Source organism: Pyxicephalus adspersus, chromosome Z (genome assembly GCF_032062135.1).
Source record: "Pyxicephalus adspersus chromosome Z, UCB_Pads_2.0, whole genome shotgun sequence".
NCBI classification, from domain to species: domain Eukaryota; kingdom Metazoa; phylum Chordata; class Amphibia; order Anura; family Pyxicephalidae; genus Pyxicephalus; species Pyxicephalus adspersus.
In genome coordinates this window covers 4,894,337-4,914,011 of record NC_092871.1, presented here as the reverse complement: position 1 = coordinate 4,914,011, position 19,675 = coordinate 4,894,337, and the positions used below count along the sequence as shown (strand labels likewise).

The window sequence follows — 19,675 nt, the reverse complement described above, 5'->3', positions numbered from 1 at the left end:
ATGAAGCTTCATTTAGGGCCTATGTTGATGAATTTTAGGCTTGTCAATGGAAAAACATGGATTTCTTTTAATTCTGCTTTTTCACCAGTTCGAGATGGTTCAGAGATCACTAAAAGTTCACTGATAGAAGAATTTAATGAAAGTCACATTCTTTTCAACTGGGGTTCTTCAAGAGGTTGCTAGAGATTCCTTGAGCAATACACAATATTCAGGTCAGTTTTAGTGACCACAATGATCTTTTTGGCTATCTGTAAGGATGACATTCTTCCCAATAGCAAGAAATGTAAGTGGAATTCTTCCTACTGACCACCACACTAATATACTGTGATCTGTGGATATAGTAATTATCGAAGGGGTTCCCGCAACACCTGAAAGTTATTTCAAGGGTTCCTCCATGGCAAAAAGTTTGAGAACTCCTGACGTAGATGATATTCAAGGAACATTAGTTTGGGTTAGGGTCCTCTCCCATTATATCTTGATATATCCCATGTTAAAAAGGTCGACAAAGACTGTTCCTATAGCTGAAATTTGACCTTCTTCTGACCTACATTTGACCTCTTTCTAAACTGCATCAATCTGGTTAAGGGCTGATATCAAAGGTTTTGGGTTTGGGTCAACAGCATCAGTTTGAGATGCTGATGAGATCATTAAAAATCTATTGACCAGCAGTTGAGCTCCTTACATGATCTGCCCATCAACTCCAGCTCCAAATCTGGCAAACAAAAGCCAAGTGCACTGAAATACAGAATATATTGAATAACTATGAATTATAAGCAGTGGGTCCTATTTAATTTATGTCTTAGCAGAGCTTTGGGGAGTTCGGGACACTGTAGATGGTGACGATGAACATTGACAAATCAATCAAAAACATTTTATTTCAACTAAAAGGCAAAATGCTACATATTCATGCCCTCTTTCCAAAACATCTTCCTGAAGTATAAAAGTCTTCACACCCACTGAATGCCCCGTTGTGCCAGGGAGGACAAAGTGGGCACAGCTGAACGGCTCAGTACACACAAGCACCTAATCAAACCATCAGAAAAATAACATATTTAAATTATTATTTTTGAGATTTTTATCACGCCAACCAGTTTGAATTAAGAGCAGAAAACATAAAGAACTTCATGGTTTATTTAGAAAACAATATGCAAAATAATACAAAAGCTATTGAATAAAACTGTCCGGCTGGAAACAACATGGTTGGCTTTTAAGAATATTTTCAACAAGTTATCAAGAGATGGAAGACCGAAGTTACTTATACAGAACTATGCCATTGAAATCTCCCTTGAAAACCCCACTTAAGAGACCGAAAAAAAGCTGCGAGCGTTTGCAGCTTAATGCCGTCCCCCCCCCCTCCTCCGTGTCCATAGAAACCAAACGGACCACCTACCATTCATAGGCTCAACAGAGCTGGAAGTATGGAGCTGTGAAACCCTCATCTTCAAATGCTTCCTTTCAAATAAAGATGTTACAAAAAAAAGTAAAAAAAAAAAGTTGTGTTCTCTAACGGAACGCTGAGTTCCAGTCTAAATGGGCTTTTGACATTGTATGTTGAGTCAAAAGGTTTTGTGGTCATTGAAATAAAAAAAAGAATGGTTTTGCAGAAAAGAGACAGAAACTTTCAACAAGTCACAAGACAGAGTACAAAAAAGAATTTTTGTGTCAGATTGGAACAGAGGCGACTGGGATTAAAAGGAGAACATCGGGCTAAAAATATGGGAACTGCCATTAATGATTTGGTTTTTTAAAGTGAGTTTGGGAGATGTCTTCTTTATCAATGATTCTGTAACAAGGGGGCTACAGATCCTAAACAAGTACTTAGGCTCCGAGGTCGGAATTGCTGACATACATAAATCTTTCAGATCTCTAGTGTTAACATCATTGGTTGAAATGTCTCCAGTAGCCCATCCAGCAAGTTCTACTCACCTTGTTGCTTTCCATATCGATCCTTGGGACCCCTTATTCCATTAATTTAAAAGAGTGGGCTCCCATGGATAGGGCAGCCATGTGCCCATCTCCCCCATGTGAACAGCCAATTGCCAAACTTGAATAGATATGGAAGTGAATTGGCAACAGTCAACTGGGAAAACTCCAATGCCATCTGATTCCGGAGCATAAACACATTGGGTCTGATTTATTAAAGCTTTCCAAGATTGGATAAGATAGACTATCATGGAGGAACCTGCATGATCCAGCAATATGAGAATGGATTTCTTAATAATTTGCTATTTGGCAATTCCTGGAGTAGATTTATTCCATTCCATTTTCTCCCATGATAGTCTATCTTTTCCAGGCTTTGATAAATCAGGCCTATTAAAATATTGCAACAGGAAATGTGAATGTGTGAGCATATCTAGGAACTAGGAAGGTTGGGCTACAAGAGGCACTGTCACCATTCTGCCCAGAGTGGGCAAGTAACACTGCAAAGCTTTAGAAAATGAAACAAGGGTTGATATCCCAAGCCAAAATCTTATAAGCCAACTCCCATATTATTATATTCACTGGACCCTTTATTAATCAAGGAGTCTATTGAAAACTGGTACCATGGTAGAGTAGTGGTGGTGAGGGTTATCGTAGGTAATATCAGAAGCCTAATCTTTGCACTGAAATCCCTGGATGATCTAGGAAGGCAACACATTTAATACTTCACTATTCATCCATTAAAAAAAATGCTCATGTCTAGTAATCCCGTATTTTCACCGTTGAGTTCAGGTGTCAACAGCTTACACAACCCAAAGCAGCCAACCATAACTCTATTCTGCCTACTAGATGAGGTTATGGGGGAAGGTTGGAGTTACATTAATTATGCTTTTATCTACAATTACTGATTAGGGGAGATTAAGAAAATATACAACCTCTTAACATTTTTTTATTGCTTCCTTTTAGCAGACTTTACATTAGTTGAAGTCTATTTGGTGGACATCAAAAGAACAGGAAGCAATAAAAAAACTTTTCAGGCAACATTTAAGCCCTGAGTGAAGTTCTTACCCTTTTTTTGAAAAATGAGCCAGGCTATGATTTTGCCAAGCCTTCAATAGACAATTATTAGACCTTGAAGCCACTTGTTCAGGAAGCTGTTGTTATTTTAGTGCCTTTTGTTCTTCTGTTCATAAAGGTCATGACTAATTCAACAGACAAAAGGTCAACAAATCAGTTTCCAAGGAGCCTTGAGTATTTAATTAAGGTTTATTCATAAAAAAGTAGCAAAATAGTTTAACTTGATAGGAAACTTCCTGCTGGGGGGGAAGGAGTTGAAAACTGAATGGTCTATTTAGACGTAGTGAGTACGTGCACATAGCAAGTCCATAAAGGATGTCCAGAGAACAGAGAAAACATGAGCAAAGTATTAGAAAAAACTGAAACTTTGTAGCAAACAATAATTTAATTTTGTTTGAATGCTCAACAAGTATTGTTTACTAACCTGATAAAGGGGACATGGTGGGTGGCTGAGGGCCTATGTACCGGAATTGCAGCACCAGGTTTGAATCACAGCCAGGATACTTTCTGCATGGATTTTGTATATTATCTCTATGTTGATGGAGGTTTCCTCTGGCATCATGCTTATAATGTCCACAACATGCTAATGGGTCACCCCCCTCCTCCAAAAAAAATGGCTTGGACTATGTTAGGGTCATTAGACTATAGTAGATACTGGAAATTACGAGCTCTTTCGATAAAAGGTGCCCACATTAAAAATGTATAAATAAATCCATAAAAAACCCAACCAATAAAATGTGGGTTAATGGTATTTTTAGGGCCCCTTCAGACCCACCTGTGGAAACCCACATCTCTCAAGTGAATCACAGCTCTTGGGCGAATAGCAAAGTGCTTTTTTGCACCCGAGAGGCAAACGGCACCATGGGCAACCACATTTGCACTCATCTCTGCACAAATCCCAAATGGTAAAGGCATCATTTCAGGAACCACGTAGTGCTCTGTTGCAGCTCTGTGCAGCTGCAAGTGAAAAATGGTCTTAAAAATTGTTTCCTGCCATTCACTTAAATAGGATTTCAGTTACACCCATGGCATAGTGCTGCAGTTTACCATGGGTCTGAAATAGCCCAAAATCTTCAGATTTCATTAAAACAGTCCCTGGTGATCCTACCATGGAGGTAATTCATCAGACATTCCCAGGTAAGAGGAGGGTAACTTTCTGCCGATTGTTCTCCTGCATTGTGCATCCATATTTCATCACTGTCTCCATCACTGTCCATTGCAATGCTGGCTTGCTGAGTGCATTACACATGAAGTGACAGAAAGATGCAAAAATGATGCAAAAAAAGTAAAGTATTTTAAAAAATACCGGTACTCTTTTTATGGCAATCTTTTTTTGAAATATATCATCCAATTTGCATCTATTTTTTTTTTTGCAATCTATTTTTTATTATTCCCATGATAAATGTCAAAATGTAACTAATAAACAAGTTTTGGAAAACAAAAACCCACAACTTTGCCTGAGAGCCAGAAAAAAAAAAGTCTTCAACATAACATTGGCAGATCTGGAAGTAGCATCATGGGAAAAAAGGGGGCTTTGAAAAGCATTTAAGTATTGCTTTGAAGGAAAATCCTTTATTGAAAAGTAAAACCACTTTACAGCTTGTGATGTTTCCTGTGGTGGGACGATCCAGGACTGAGGAACAATGAAGGATGTTTGCTGTAGCATTCCTGACTTGAGCAAAGAGAGCCTCGCAGATGAATAGGAGAGGGAAGAGTAGAGGGCGGGCCCCGCCGACTAGCTATCAGTCTGCGCCCAAGCTGGCCATGTTTGCTTTGCTTTTGATTAATGGCTCCATCACAAAAGAAGAATGGGGAAAGGCAGATGTGAGCCTGTTTCGAGCAGGTGTGTTTGTCTGCGTACACCCCCGGCTGTAAATACAACTACTGTATTTTCTTGTCTTGTATTTGACCACGACACCGTGTCCCTTTTTCTCTTCTGATGAATGCCAGAAAAATATTATCTCAATTATCGGTCGTGCAGCACAGGTGTAAAGTGACTTGTTACCGTCTGCAGACCCCCCCTTTGTCTACGCCGTCCCTAGTATTCGAGCTGTATATGCATAAGCCGGATAGAAAAACAAAACTACATGCCTACCAAGGTTAAAGTGTACCCATCATCAACACCATGCCATTTTTGGTATTAAAAGTTACCTTTCCAATTCCAACCGATAGCCATTTCAATATTGTTAGAACTATCAATAAATTCAGCTCAATATGGCACTTCGCAGTCATTCCATTGGTGCATAAGCTTGGATCATTTATGTTTTCAAAAGTTTGTACCAAGTTTCTTTTAAAGGTATCCCCTACAATAGGAATTTTCTGATTTGGTTAGATACTACGTAAGGGTTAACATGTCCTTAGGGATGTAGGCACTGCAACTTTTTACATTGGAAAAGTGAAGGTTAGAATGAACCAGATCTTCCTATTAAGTACCAGGTTGCAAGCATTGAAGCAAGTTTGAACCCCGACAGGTTTATACTTATGAACATATTATATCTTGAAGGGGTTTATTAGGTAAAGCTTATTGGACTAAAGTATTAGGCTTATGGGAAACTCTAAGCTATTTTGAATGTTTTTGGCCCAGTGAGGATACATTCAATTAATTGCCCAATGCCACCATTACAATAAGGACTGGTAAAAGGTCAGTTGACTTGTTTATATGAAGATAAAAGGAAAGAAGACGTTAACCCAAACTTTGAGTATCATCTACATCAAGGTTTCTCAAACTTTTAACATGGGTGTAACCCCTGAAACAACTTTCAGGTCTTCAGGGAACCCCTCCCATAATTTCTATATCTACAGATCACAGTATATTAGTGTGGTGGTGAGTGGGAAGAATTCCTCTTACATTGCTGGCCATTGGGAAGAATGTCACCCTTACAGATAGCCAAAAAGATCATTGGTGTCAACCAAACTGTCCCGAGGGGTGCAAACTGCTCATTGCTCCCCTGCAACCCTGAGAAACCCTGATCTACATGCAAACTCAACAGACGCATGGTAGCAACCAAACTCAAGTCCAAATCTCTTGACAACAGTAGAACAACCCAGCCATTGGTCTGCCCAAAATCATCATTTAGTAGAAGGTTTCAGCATGGTAACCATTAATATACCAACTAATTCTGTACGTACCTTTTAATCAGATGTGCCCTGCTGTTCACATAGTTTGTGTCGAATGTGTAATTCTCTGTCTGAAAGACAAATGGAGAAGACAAGATGGCATTAGAGAAGTGGCAGTGATACAAAAAAATTATAATTTAATATTATTATGATTGTCTTGTTCATGGGTGGCCTTATTAGTAATTCCCAAAAGTCTGTAGTTCCTTTCCTACATGAATGACCGCCTTTAAATCTAATTAACAAACACATGGCCATTTTCACTACTAAATAAGCTTTAATTGTGCACCAGGGGGCATTCAGTTTACCCCAGTTCACTCACCCCAGCTAGTGCTCCCACCCACAATAAATTTGGCCAATGGAAAAATAATAAATCTACCGGCAGAATCAACATATAATAAAACAATGCAGGGGAAAGAATTGCTTGTACAATATGTATCATGTTTTATTTTAAAAGTTACATTTCAATAAACCAACATAGTGAACTTATTCCAGACCAGGCGTGTCAAAATGTGGCCCGCGGGTAAAATGTGGCCCGCAAGGACCTTTTTTTGGCTTCCTAAAAAATACCGAAAATAAATTACATCTGGCCTGCCTGCCCACACACCCCCTACTACCTATTGCAACAGGTGATGGCGCTCCTACAATTTCCGGCATCACTCGTGCGTGGCTCCGCATTGTTGTTCCGTTCTATTGACTGTTTTATAGACGCAAGTAATGCCAGGATTTGTAGTCCCAGGCATTACTCGAGTCTATGGAACCGGAGTTGAGATATTTCTGCCCCCCCCCCACTCACACATCACATGCGCCTACAGTAATACATTGTAACTGTAGTTCTCCATGCAAATAATAGAAGCAGCACAGCGGTTAATTTGAATCTTCTATATCAGGCAGGAAAACAATGGGTTTAATCACCCCAACTGTATTTCTATGATTGTAGTACATAGCTGGGAGGACTTACAGTCAGATCTTTACAGAGGATCTATTATAGTTTGCTAGAATGTGCACAGAGAATCTCCATTCATTTCCTTACACATGGCAGGATCCACATGAATCTCTATGTTACTACCTCACATCATCATTTTCAATACATGCAATACATAGACATTATTCCTGTACACCCATCATGTGACAAAAAGCCTAGGCAATGATGACATGGTGCCTGACTACCAGGGGCATTGTGTTTCAATCCATTAGAGACTGCATAGTTTAATATTTAGTGGCAGACAAACTTGTGATGTGAGAGGATGAACAACATACAGGTTGCATAGATAGATAGAAATTAGTGTTTTCAACCCTAAAGTGTGTGTAGAGGGGTTTGTTTTTGTTAGTTATGGATGAAGTAGTAAACTCAATTTTTTCAATAAATTTCAAGTTTGGCCCCCGACTTGGTCCAAGTTTTTAATTGAGTTTGACACCCCTGTTCTGGAAAATAAATAAGAGCAAGAATATTGTTTGTAAAAATGCCGATATTCCTTTTTAGGGTTTTCCTTTTTAAGGAAAATATAAAACCTTTTAGTATTGCAACATTTTTGATGCTCTGACAGACCTCGGCGATGTTGAAATTGAGCTCTTACACCTGTTGTGTTGGACCCGTCTCTTACCCTGACACTCACGGTAGCCCGCAGAAAATGAAGCATAACAGCCGTGACCTACATTAACCTTGTCAGCGGCCTGTACAGACGCAAAAAATGTCATTTTCCTGCAGATCTCAAACAACCAGTGTGAAGTCCGCCCTGCCTTCGCTTCACGGGGCTTACCGGTGAGTTGCGCCCTGCCGATTGCCAATCATCTCCACTGACAGACATATGGGCCCCACTGATATAAAGGCAAACATAGCTTAAAAAATGTCACTCTAACCGTCTCTCGTGTTATATCATTACATGTGACAGTAGATGTGTTATCTCAGATACAAAAAGAACACATCGAGAGCTTTAGAGCTCAGTAATATATTAATTTAGGATTATATTATTGCCGGCTGTTCCAATGATCAGAGACCATACAAGTAACATGTTAAAGAAATGGCCTTTCAGTATTTTTCATTATCTTTTTATTAAATACAATGTTGCAATTTGTAACAAAGTCTCACTTTGCTGGCTTTCCACTAAGATTTATTTTTTAACAATTTATACATTGCTCATCCAAGGTAGAAGGAGCTGGGGGCATTCCAACAATGGAGGAACGATTCTCTAAGGTTTAATAGCTGTATTTTTATGTATAAACTCTGCAGAGAATGAACTGAATACACAAACTGGAGCTGATCTATTATTTATAAATCAACAAAACAGTCTATTTCTTATTAGACTTATTCACTGTTTTCTAAGTAGCAATGTTTGCTTCTCAATACCTGAGTCAGAGAAGAAAGAGAAAAAGGGAAGAAGAGCAACACTGAGAAAATGAGAATATTGGAAGTTTAAATCTAGCATTCTTTATTGCATACATTGCATTAGCATTGTGCACAAACCTTCTTGGCACAGCATATTAGCCAAGCTGGTTTTTCCCCTGTTGCCTATCTACATCAATGGAAGTCCTCTACTTACCTGCCCTGGCAGAGATGAATGGGCCTTCCAGTATTAACAGGTATGAATATCCTGATAATAGCACCACCAACAGGTACAGCAGGCCACAAACTAAACCATTACCGTATCCGAACCAAAAATGGGCCTTGCAGATGGGATTTTGCTATGAATATCCTGCTAATGCCACTTCCAACAGGTAAAGGTGGACACTAGCCACCATCGGCCAAAACCAAACCAGCACCCTCACCTATGAAAAAAATGGGCCTTTCAGATGGGACTTTCTAATGATTATTCTGTTAATGTCACCTCTAACAGTTACAAATGGCCACCAGCCCCAATAAGCCTAAGCCAAACTATCATCCTCTCCTATCTAAAAAATAGGCCTTCCAGATGGGATTTTACGAAGAATATATTGGTAATGCCACCCCCAACAGGCAAAGGTGACCACTAGCCATAATAGGCCAAAGTCAAACAATAATCCTCTGATAACCAAAAAAAAGGGCCTTCTAGATGGAACTGTGCTATGAATATCCTGTAATGCCACCTCCAACAGGTAAAAGATGGCCACTAGCCACCAAAAGCCTGAGCCAAACCCTCACCACCTCCAAACCAAAATATGTAAATAAAGCTCTTTCCACAAACATCTTCCTATATGGGAGTGCATAGCACCATTCTGCTTTATGATTTCAAACACACAAATGCAACGGCAATAAATTGATGGCCAATAGATCAGCAGGCAATAGATAGTCCATATGACCACAATCTGTTTCCAAACTAATTGCTTCCAATTCCCCAATGAAGCTAATTCTGCAAGTGGCAAGTTCAAAGGTATATTACCATTAGCATATCATTACCATTTCAAGATGCCATACATTATTTTACAAATATTGAACTATTAGCATTTTTTTTACATGGTTCTGTTTAAAATTGCAAATTCTGAAAATATTACATTATGGATATACAGAAATTGGATTGTAATAATATATTCAGATTAAAAAATGAGTATGATTGATGAGGCGTAAAGCCTGCCAAAAACACACTTGTGTTCGTTATGCGCTTGGGTGAAAAATTATATATTTTACCTCTCAATGTTACCTCTATACCTTCTTAGTGCTTTACATTAATCTTCATTGGGTTTCAATCTACTGATTTAACTAAAAATAGTTTTATTCTGTAGAACTGTATACTCAGCTAATGAGAAAATCTGACGTTTTGTCATTCCAGAAATGAATAATGACTTGTCATATCTTGGTTCCATAAATGATAAATGCATTGATTGTGTCCAATAAAGGTATTAAAATATATCAGCCGCTAAGTTTGTAATATCATCAATGGGGCTAGAACGAAATGCAATTTAGCATTAGGATATATCCTATATAAAAAGTCATTAAACGAAAAGTTCAAGAAAACTCCTGGCAAAGGAACTTTGGAATAAACAAAACTTTTAACAAACTAGTTAAGAAAAAAGAATTGTGTTGCGACAAAGTAATTTTGTGCTTCTTTTACAGGGATGACATTATACTTCCTTTATCGTTCCTGGTTTCTAGCTGATAACAAACTGCCATTATTAAAGGAAATTGAAAACAATTTTGGAAAATATCTTTTAACATTTTAAAAAGGCACCAGACTTATTGACAGTCAAAACTAACTCATTATACAGGAAGATGTTGTGCTGCATGATTTTCAATTCTCTAAGCAAAGTTTTCTTACCATTAATGCTTCAATACCACTAATATTAAGTTTTATGAAAGACAATAGAAGTGATATATGGCATACACACATATACATAATCTGCAATGCATATCTCAATAAACAGCAATGTTGTTGATGTGCAATATACAAATATATGCTCCCTCTGGTATGTAGCCACTCCTTTTGTCAGGCTAGTTTTAGGTTAGGGAATACTGGCCAATGGCCAATCGCCCTACCTTCTCCGGGACCCCAACTGATGGAATAGCAGAGGTAGAGGGAGATGGTAAGCTTTGCATTTTGAGCCTCCAGTTCATACTTGTCTCCTTTAGTCCAAAACCATTCCTGCCCATTTTAACACAAGGACTATGAGGCCAAATGCAAATATAAAATGTTGGGCATTATAGGTCTTCTGTAAAATCTCGATAAAAGGCATGGCTACCAACTCCAATCTCTACGTGTCTCAATGGAAAGCAATCTCAGATTAGTGGCCATCCAAGACCAAAGACTTCCATCATTACAAATTGCATCATGTAGCCATTGGTGAAGATGGCACCTTCAAAGGATGCAGCCATTGCGGATCCCGAACCTGTCATTGCTGCCGAGTGGCTGTGCTCTGCTTTGTGCCAGAATCAGCAGGTATGCATGGAGTAAGTGGCCCATGCAGCCTGCGGCAAAGATGCTACCTACCGAGGATTTGGGCATACATTGGTATGTGCCATAATCAGCACATATGCACAGAGCAAGTCCACCATGGAGCCGCCTTCCAAGGATGCAGCCATGGCAGGTCCACTGGTATGTGCCATAATCATCAAGTATGGATTTTGACACCACCCACCAATGCCTGCATGCCTCTCTCTCTTCCTAGCACTCCTTCTCCCATGATATATTTTACATGATGTCTAAGACAAGTTATTTCTTTTTCCAAGATTAATATTTTTTTGCTGTGCCTAGAAAAAAAATCAAAGATCACAAAAAAATTGGGAACCCTGCCAGAGGAGAAATGTAATTTTAGGCCTGAGAGCTATCCCTCATTTACTCAACCATCTCCTTCTCTCCGTTAATCGCAGCTCAATATATTTCATTTACCAAATTAATACGTTATTTGAGAAATAAATAAAAGCTTTGGAGGGAAAAAATATACAGTCGTGCAGCTGCTACCAGTTAAATAAAAAAAAAAATCATCTCTAAATGGGTAATAGCTCGGCGAGCCAAATCTTGGCGCATCAACAATCCCCGCAACGCTGTCAGTAGACGATGTGGAATAGAGAGCGTGGTATGGGATGTGGTGATTAATCCGAAATGAGAGTGCGGGGCTTTTCTGTGGAGGAAGATGCTGCATGTAGATAATAAAGCTAAGAGAAGGCTAGTTACTTCTCACCCCTTCTGAAATATATCCAATTTAGGAGACATCGGCCACCTGCTGAAATACAAGTTGTGTTGTTAAAGGTGAAGTAGCTGAAAACTCTCAACGTTCCGGAATGACTTTTTCCTGATAATTAGCCTTAGAATTGTTCTGATGGATAAGCTTCTGTTGGAAAAATTTCCATCATTCATCTATAGATCATTGAAGACACTGTGGTGGCCCCCCTGCCTTGCAAATGACTTTGACTCCCACCAATGATAATATCTGCATGAAGATTTTATTCCTCCTTGCATTCTCTCTGACCATCCAAAAAACTCAACTTCTCAATGGAAAGCCAATTCCAGGCAAACAATTTCAGACTTTTTTTTTCTTTTTATAATTAGTTTAGGATGCCTTTGAGGTCATTCAGAATTTTTTGGACAAGTGCTCTTGACATTTGGTTCTTCTAACCTGCATCAACCTGATTCAAGCTGCATTTGCATTCCTATAGATGTACATTGGAAGAGAAGCAGTTTTGATGTCTTATTAATAACCAGACAGAAGAGTTAACCATATCGTATTCTATAGTAAAAAAAAAGCTATTTGTATTGTGGTGTGTAATATTATTATTATTATAATAGCGCTGTACATTAAATAGGGGTTGCAAATGGCATACAGACAGTGACACAGGAGGTGGAGGGGACCCTGCCCTGAAGAGCTTACAATCTAGGGGCTGGGAGAAGTATACAATAGGAGGGGGGATATGGAATGGTGGGGGAGTAGTGAGGGTTTAAGATACAAAAGAAGACAGGTAGGTGAGTTTGAAAAGTTGGGTTTTGAGGGCTCTTTTAAAGGAGCAGAAAGTAGGAGCAAGCTGAACAGGACGTGGATGACAATTCCAGAGATTCCGGGCAGCTCTAGAAAAGTCTTGGAGCCGTGCATGTGACAAGGTTATGAGTAAGGAAGTCATTAGTACGTCATTGGAGGAGAGGAGAGAGCGGCTAGGGGGGTATTTTTCTACCACTGAATAAGTTTCCCATCACATTTCCTGCAAGGAAAAAATGGAGCTCTTTCCTATTCTCTTCATGCTGGATTTGGGTTAGGGATTGGTATTGGCATTGGAATTGGCATTGGAACCTGAGCACCTTGAGGGAAAAAAGTGAGAAGTTACCCAAATGATGGAAAGTCCATTACACCATTAACTCAATGAGGAATTCTTTTGGATGCATTTTTATTCACTTCTCCCAGGTGAACTGTTAAAAAAATGTTTAAAGGACATATCAGCTCATTATATCTGGGTATTGGAAGAAGGCAGAGGTCTAAAGTATACAGCTGTCGTCCATTGTTGACTTCTTCATCCTTTGTTGAAGATTTGTCTTATTTATAAATATTGTTCATTGATAATCTTTGCAAAATTCCATCACATTTGCCAAGCTTCAGTAACATTCTTTGTATGTCTAAGACCCCTAATGATACATCTGTCAGCCCCAATCACTTTTAATTAGCGGTGAATCATCAATACGTAACAATCCGATAACACTGAAGAATTCCTTTATTCAGAGAAAGCAGAGCAATGGAAAATTTCTCATTTTCTGGTGTTTAAAGTATATATGATAGATCAAACTTTTTTTTCCTTTTTTGATCCAATATTTTTAAAGATTTTATAAAAGTCTATCTCGTTCTCAGAAACTGTAATCATAGTGTCAACATTCTTATTCTTTGATAGCCGAACTAAAATTCAAAAGCTTCGACAAGAGATGTGCAACACCCAATGAAGTGACACGCTCAAGGTCATCCGAGTGCTGACAGGGCCAGTTGTTCCAGATCTCTTGATACAATTGTCTGAAATTTAATGACAGTGGAATTTTGCTCCCGCTGTGAAGTCTATTCACCGAGCCCGTTTCTCATACCTCCCGTAGTCTGGAACGCTCACAATTATCCACCGGTTCTCTCATTGTGCTTCGGCAGAATACAGCCAAGACAAAGGCCTTGACAACATACGCCATGAAACCCATTAGAATAATTGCATAAAATGCGTAAGAATGAGAGGAAAAAAAATCCTTTTCTTGTTTTCCTTCGAGAAAGGCTAATTAAGTCGCAGCATCTTTATTTATGCATCAAAGTATGTACTGTACGTCTATACTGTTCCTGCCATCCTTGAATATATAATAAGGCTTTGCGGTGAATATAATGCAATCATAAACATCGCTAATTGCTACTCCTTGCACAATGCTTTGGAAATAATTAGATTATTTGGATTTTTTTTTTCTTATTTTTAAATAATAATGTGTCGTTTATTTGTAGGCAATTAGTGGTTAATTGGCCTTATTTATAGGGAAACTTTGGTTTACTTACTGGGAGGGTAAAGGGAGCTCCTGCTGCCGACTTGTTTTTGAAGGCGCCGGTTTCGGGGAGGCATAGTCCTGCCTAGTGCGTCACTGACCCCAGAAAATTAGCAGCCTGTCAAGTTCCAAACTGTATGGCGGTGACTCACTTAGCAGTGAAGTGTATTAGGTTAACAACCCTGCAGCTTTTACCGTCACAATCAAGTAGAGACCAAGAGACCTGATTACATTTGATGAAACTGAATGCCATGTAGTTTGTTTGAGAGCTGTACATCATCAACAATTGCAATATCGTTATAAATAAAGTGCTTGTTTTCACTTTTATCAACAGTTTGTTGTATTATAGTGATGTGGATCTCCTGGGGTTTCTTGGTAGCCAAAGCAGATGGATGGTAGATAGATGGCAGATGAACAGGCGATATATAAGATAGATGGTAGATGGAAGGGAAAAGGATGGAATATGGATGGTAGATGGGTTGTAGATGGGTCCCAGATGGACTGTAGATAGACAGTAGGTGAATGATAGATGGACAGTAGTTGGAAGATAAGTGGGCAGTAGATGGAAGGTAAATGGATGGAAGGTGGACGGTAGAAGGGCAGTAGATAGACAGCAGGTAAATAATAGATGGACGGTAGGTGGAGGGTAGATGAGCAATAGATGAATGATAGATTGACGGTAAATGGAAGGTAAATGGATGGAAGATGGACTGTAGATGGATAGCAGACTGACGGTAGATGGACAGTAGATATAGTGGCAATCGACAGTAGATGAACGGTGAATAGATGGAAGAATGATGGCAGATGGGCAGTAGACAGACAGTAGGTAGATGATAGATGGAAGGTAGGTGGAGGGTAGATGGGCAGCAGATGGAAGGTAAATGGATGGAAGATAGGCAAGAGATGGAAAGTAAATGGATGGAAGTTGGATGGTAGATGGGCAATAAATGGATGGAAGATGGGCAGTAGATGGAAGGTAAATGGTTTGAAGATTGACGGTTCGGCAGTAGATGGATGGTAGGTGGGTGTTCAGCTGCCCATAATCCTGTATTATCCATGATGTAACTCTTCTCTGATTCAGCCCTAAGTCTTGCAGCCTCTTTCTTGCACTACTTGTCTACATGCAGTTTATGATGATCCTGCCATAAGGAACCTTGGGTGACAATAATCTCTCTCTCTCTACCGACCATGCCCTTGGGTTGTCACCCTGCCATATGCCCTACTACTAGTGTCTATGTCTATACACGTTACCACTCTCCACTGGAGCCAGAAAGTGATTGCAAAGAGGCCGAAGGAGAGGAGATCAGCAGAACTGAGATATTAGAACTAAATTAAGAATTGATTCCATGATATGCAGTGTTTTAGCAAACTACCAGCATCCAGTTCAGGTTTACATCAGCTGTAATGCCGTAATTTCATACGGAGAGAATGGGAAGGAACAGATTGTATGTCATCAGCCTTTAACCATCCTCACAGAGCCATTTTCACTATAGGCTCCAGCAGGTAAATGTATAGCGAGGATGTAAGGATGATTGTTTGAGCCAGTCCAGTGTGAAATTAGCTGGTGGTCTCAGTCCACCTCCCCATTGCGAAATGCGTCCCTCTGCAGCGCTCCCACCGCGACTTTCACTTATCATCTGAGAAATTGCTGTCCAGCAGTGTACGGAATAGGAAGATCTCTTCAGCCATGAAGAAAAGCAGATATGTAAGCGTACAGATAGACCCCTCACATGAGGGAGCTGCCCTGTGCGGTCCAGCTGCGGCAAGTGCAACCACCATGGTGCCAAACTCACACGTGAACAGACATGAAGGCATCAAATAACACAGACCTGAACCCCAATATATTCTATTTCATTTTCTATACACAATGGGCCTGATTTATTAAAGCTCTCCAGGCTGCAGAGGGTACACTTTCATCATTGAAGCAGGGTGATCCAGCAAACCTGGAATGGATCTGGTCCAGGATAGAAAACACTTCCTAGCAAATAGTAAATCAGAAAGCGATTCCAGGTTTGTTGGATCACCCAGATTTACTGATGAAAGTGTATCCTCTCCAGCCTTGGAGAAACTTTAATAAGTCAGGCCTACTGTATCATTATTACTTTTGCTGCAGGGTCCATGTTGACAACAGTAGGAAAAGCTTCACAATATGTGTTTGCAGTGGAGGATGACAACACAGGGCCAGGTTGGAAAACAATTGTTATCCATAAGATCCATTGACTGTCACCAGTAAATATTTTGGAGTACAAAACGCCCCCCTATGTTATGATAAGATCAGAGTGGGAGGCCTTCTGTTGCCTTAGCATTGTCACCCTATGACAGGAAGTGATACCAGCAGGTACCGCCAAATCTAAGGACTAGTAACCTTCCATTTATTGCAATTATTATTATTGCAATTTATTACTATAATTTCTGCTAAAGCTGACTACAGACATATTTATTATTATTTTTATTATTATTATTATTATTATTATTAATATTAATAAACAGGATTTATATAGCACCAACATATTCTACAGCGCTGTACAATAAATAGGGGTTGAGAGTCAGATGCAGCCAGTGACAAAGGAGGAGGAGAGGACCCTAGCCAGGAGAGCTTACAATCTAGGAGGTGGGGAAGTATAACACAATAGGAGGGGGATATGGAATGGAGGGTAAGTAGTGAGGGTTTAAGTAACAGAAGAAGACGGGTAGGTAAGATTGAAAAGATGGGTTTTAAGGGCTCTTTTAAAGGAGCAGAAAGTAGGATTTAAACACAAAGCACTTCTCTTTATAATCATCTATATATGGCTAATACTGAGAGATGTATAAACCACCAGAAGCTTTTCCCGTCACCGAGCGCAGCAGATCAGTGCCGCGCGCACGGTGTGTGATTTCATTAAGATGAAAATGACATCCCATGATTGCGGCACGCTGACAGAGTTCACAGTGCTTTTGTTATCCGGATGCGGCAACAGCTTGTGTCACGCCCAGGGGCCCCCCGTCTCTTTCTGCGATGTGTTCACCGCTAGCGAGGTGCCAGCGCAGAATAATTCACCGACGCCCTGCAGGTACATGTACCGCGAGGTCTGGAAGGATGCAATTCTTGTGAGTTCATTGAGTTTGTAGATGGAGATTGAATGCGATGTGTGGGCGTGAGTCATTTACTTAATGCATTCATGGGGTGCGCCAAACCAGAAAGTAGAATGCAATCCGTCAATGCATGGCGAAAGCAACAGGTTCTCTTTAATCTGTTTAAAGGGCAACTAAACCAAAACAAAAATACTTACTTTTACTCCCGCAGAGCCCCCGATTCCTATGGCGCTGTTCCAGTTTGGGTTCTGCGTCCTCAAGTGATCTGACTTCACCCCAGGAAGCGCCGGACGCCACCATTTTCCTCCGCCATCTTCTTTCTTCTTCTGGCTATGGCACCTGATCTTGCATCCCGCATGTGTGAGATCAGCAATTTTTTCCCATGACAGGAAAACCCCCCTTCTGTGCATGCCCGAACTCCCACACAGCCAGCAGCCTCCTGGGATTCGTGACATGGAAATCCCAGAAGGCTCTGCGCTCCCATTTGATCCTTATCGCCGCGACAATAAAGACAGACGGGGAGGGGCTTCACCTTTTTCACCTTCACCTTTTTGTCTTTTTGGTGATAGGTCCACTTTAAGCCGTTATAGAAGCCTCACCTGTTGAAAGTTATCATTATCTTGCAGGTTGCACTTGGCTTCCCAATGGCTGCATTGAAAAAACAATTTTGCTAAGTTGTATAAAAATAACTAAAAAAAATTGTCTGTTAATTTTGGCACAGCTTTATGTAAATCTTGCTCCCTCTGAGCTCACGTGGATCTCAAAACTAGAAGAAGGGCTGTGACTTATTAATGCAGCAACACTTTCACGTTAATCCCATTCAGACTACCTACTGCCCTTTAAAACTCCCGTTTTATCTTCCAAGTCATATTTCTTCGATTTTGGCTGCACTGGAAAATGATTTACCGATTTGCTATATAAAGAGAAATAAATAGTAACAGAATTACATTTTTTATATCTTAGCGCAGCTTTTACCTTTAAGAAAACTTCAGGAAGCTGCCGAGTGTAATAATTTGAGGTTCTCAGGTGTGAAATTTTCCGTTTGGCAGTTTGGATCCAGATGCTAATTATGCAGCACATGATAGAAGAGCGCGATAAAAAAAAAAAAAAGTTAAGTCTGTAAAGTGCCCAGATAAGATTGGATGAGGAGGCCGCCAGATCGTTATCGGGAAGCCAACTCTTCACCGGTACCCTGTGGTCCTCATACACCCAGTGCCAGAAAAAGCCTGCGAGAGGCTGATAGCGGAATTATGAAATAATATTGGGGAGATGACATCCTACTGGATTATATCAGAACATCAATTCATCTCAACACAATGCAAATATTAAACTAGGCAACAGACAGAAAGTTCTTTGCTAGAAGATGGATATGGCCTGGCGGTATACAAATGGACAACCCGATCAAAGGAGCAGAGATTCTGATTCATTAAATTGGCCCTGCAGCCTTCCCTTTATAAATATTGTCCTGCAGCCTCCTCTTCAATAAATCTGCCCAACATCATCCCCCTCATTTAATCTGCCTTCCATTCTTTCCTTCAAAAATTTGCCCTCCAGCCTTCCTGCCTTTCCTTCTTTAAATTTTCCCCCTGCCTTCCCTTCAATGGGCCTGATTCATGAAAGTTCTCCAAGGGTGGAGAGAATACACTTTCATCAGTGAAGCTGGGGGATCCAGCAAACCTGCAATGGATCTGGTCCAGGATATTCAAAACATTTACTAACAAATAGCGAATGACTTGTAAAAAAAAAAACATTCCAGGTTTGCTGGATCACCCAGCTTCACTGAAGAAAGTGTATTCTCTCCATCCTTGGAGAACTTTCATGAATCAGGCCCAATAAATTTTCATTCAGGCCTTCCCATCATTAAATATACGGTATCCTATAGCCTTCCCTTCAATCTTGCACAGTTGTCCCGGCTCCTCTCTTAGACTGAAATTGCTTCCTCAGATTTCAGTGCACACTGTGAGCTTCTCAAAATGTACATTAGAATCTGCAGCACGTCAGATTGATCCGCCCTGTACGTCCAGTATCATATTTCCTCTCCCTCGCTCCCCAGCCTGTCTGTCCTTGACCCCGCATCTTTCATTGTTTTTATTTAAGCTTTCAGCTATGGAGGTTCTAGAGAAAGATGGTGAATATTAGGATATTAAGAGAGCAGTAAAAAAAAAAAAAAAACTCCCTTCAAATTTAATAATAAAAAAGTAGAGATTTTCTGACCACAATTCTCATCCTGCTATAAAAAATCTTTTCTATCAATGCAGTGCAGAAAGCAGAAACAAGTGCAACCGATTCATCTTTGGGCTCAGGTTGGACATCCAGCGCGGGGGTCACCGCTGTCAAATTGTGAATCTAATTGCTGGAGGAAGCTTGTGCCAATTTGGATGGAAGTTGTACGGTGATGTCAGCGAGTGAGAGCGCCGCCGAACAAAAGAAAAATCTTAAAATGGTGATTGCCATTGTGTCAGAGAAATGCAATCTGGGAGATCGCTGCCGAATTAGAAAAAAAAAAAAGAAGAGAAAAGATCAATTGAGAAATATGTAAGTGTGGAGTCTTATTGTCGGGGAACAATTAGATCTAATAATAAACTTCAGAAGAGACG

General features: G+C 40.0%; 1 protein-coding gene across 7 annotated transcripts in view; it reads right to left on the bottom strand.

Annotated features, from left to right (window-relative positions):
* PCDH19 (protocadherin 19) overlaps nucleotides 1–19,675 on the bottom strand; it is a 129,013-nt gene that overhangs the window by 52,658 nt on the left and 56,680 nt on the right. For 6 of the 7 annotated variants that reach the window (XM_072430130.1, XM_072430131.1, XM_072430134.1 and 3 more), the window contains one exon: nucleotides 6,127–6,185. The exons of the other annotated variant lie outside the window; for it this stretch is intronic. In XM_072430130.1, the coding sequence (XP_072286231.1) occupies nucleotides 6,127–6,185 (59 nt within the window). The remainder of the gene's footprint in view (nucleotides 1–6,126; nucleotides 6,186–19,675) is intronic. 7 annotated transcript variants of the gene reach the window in all.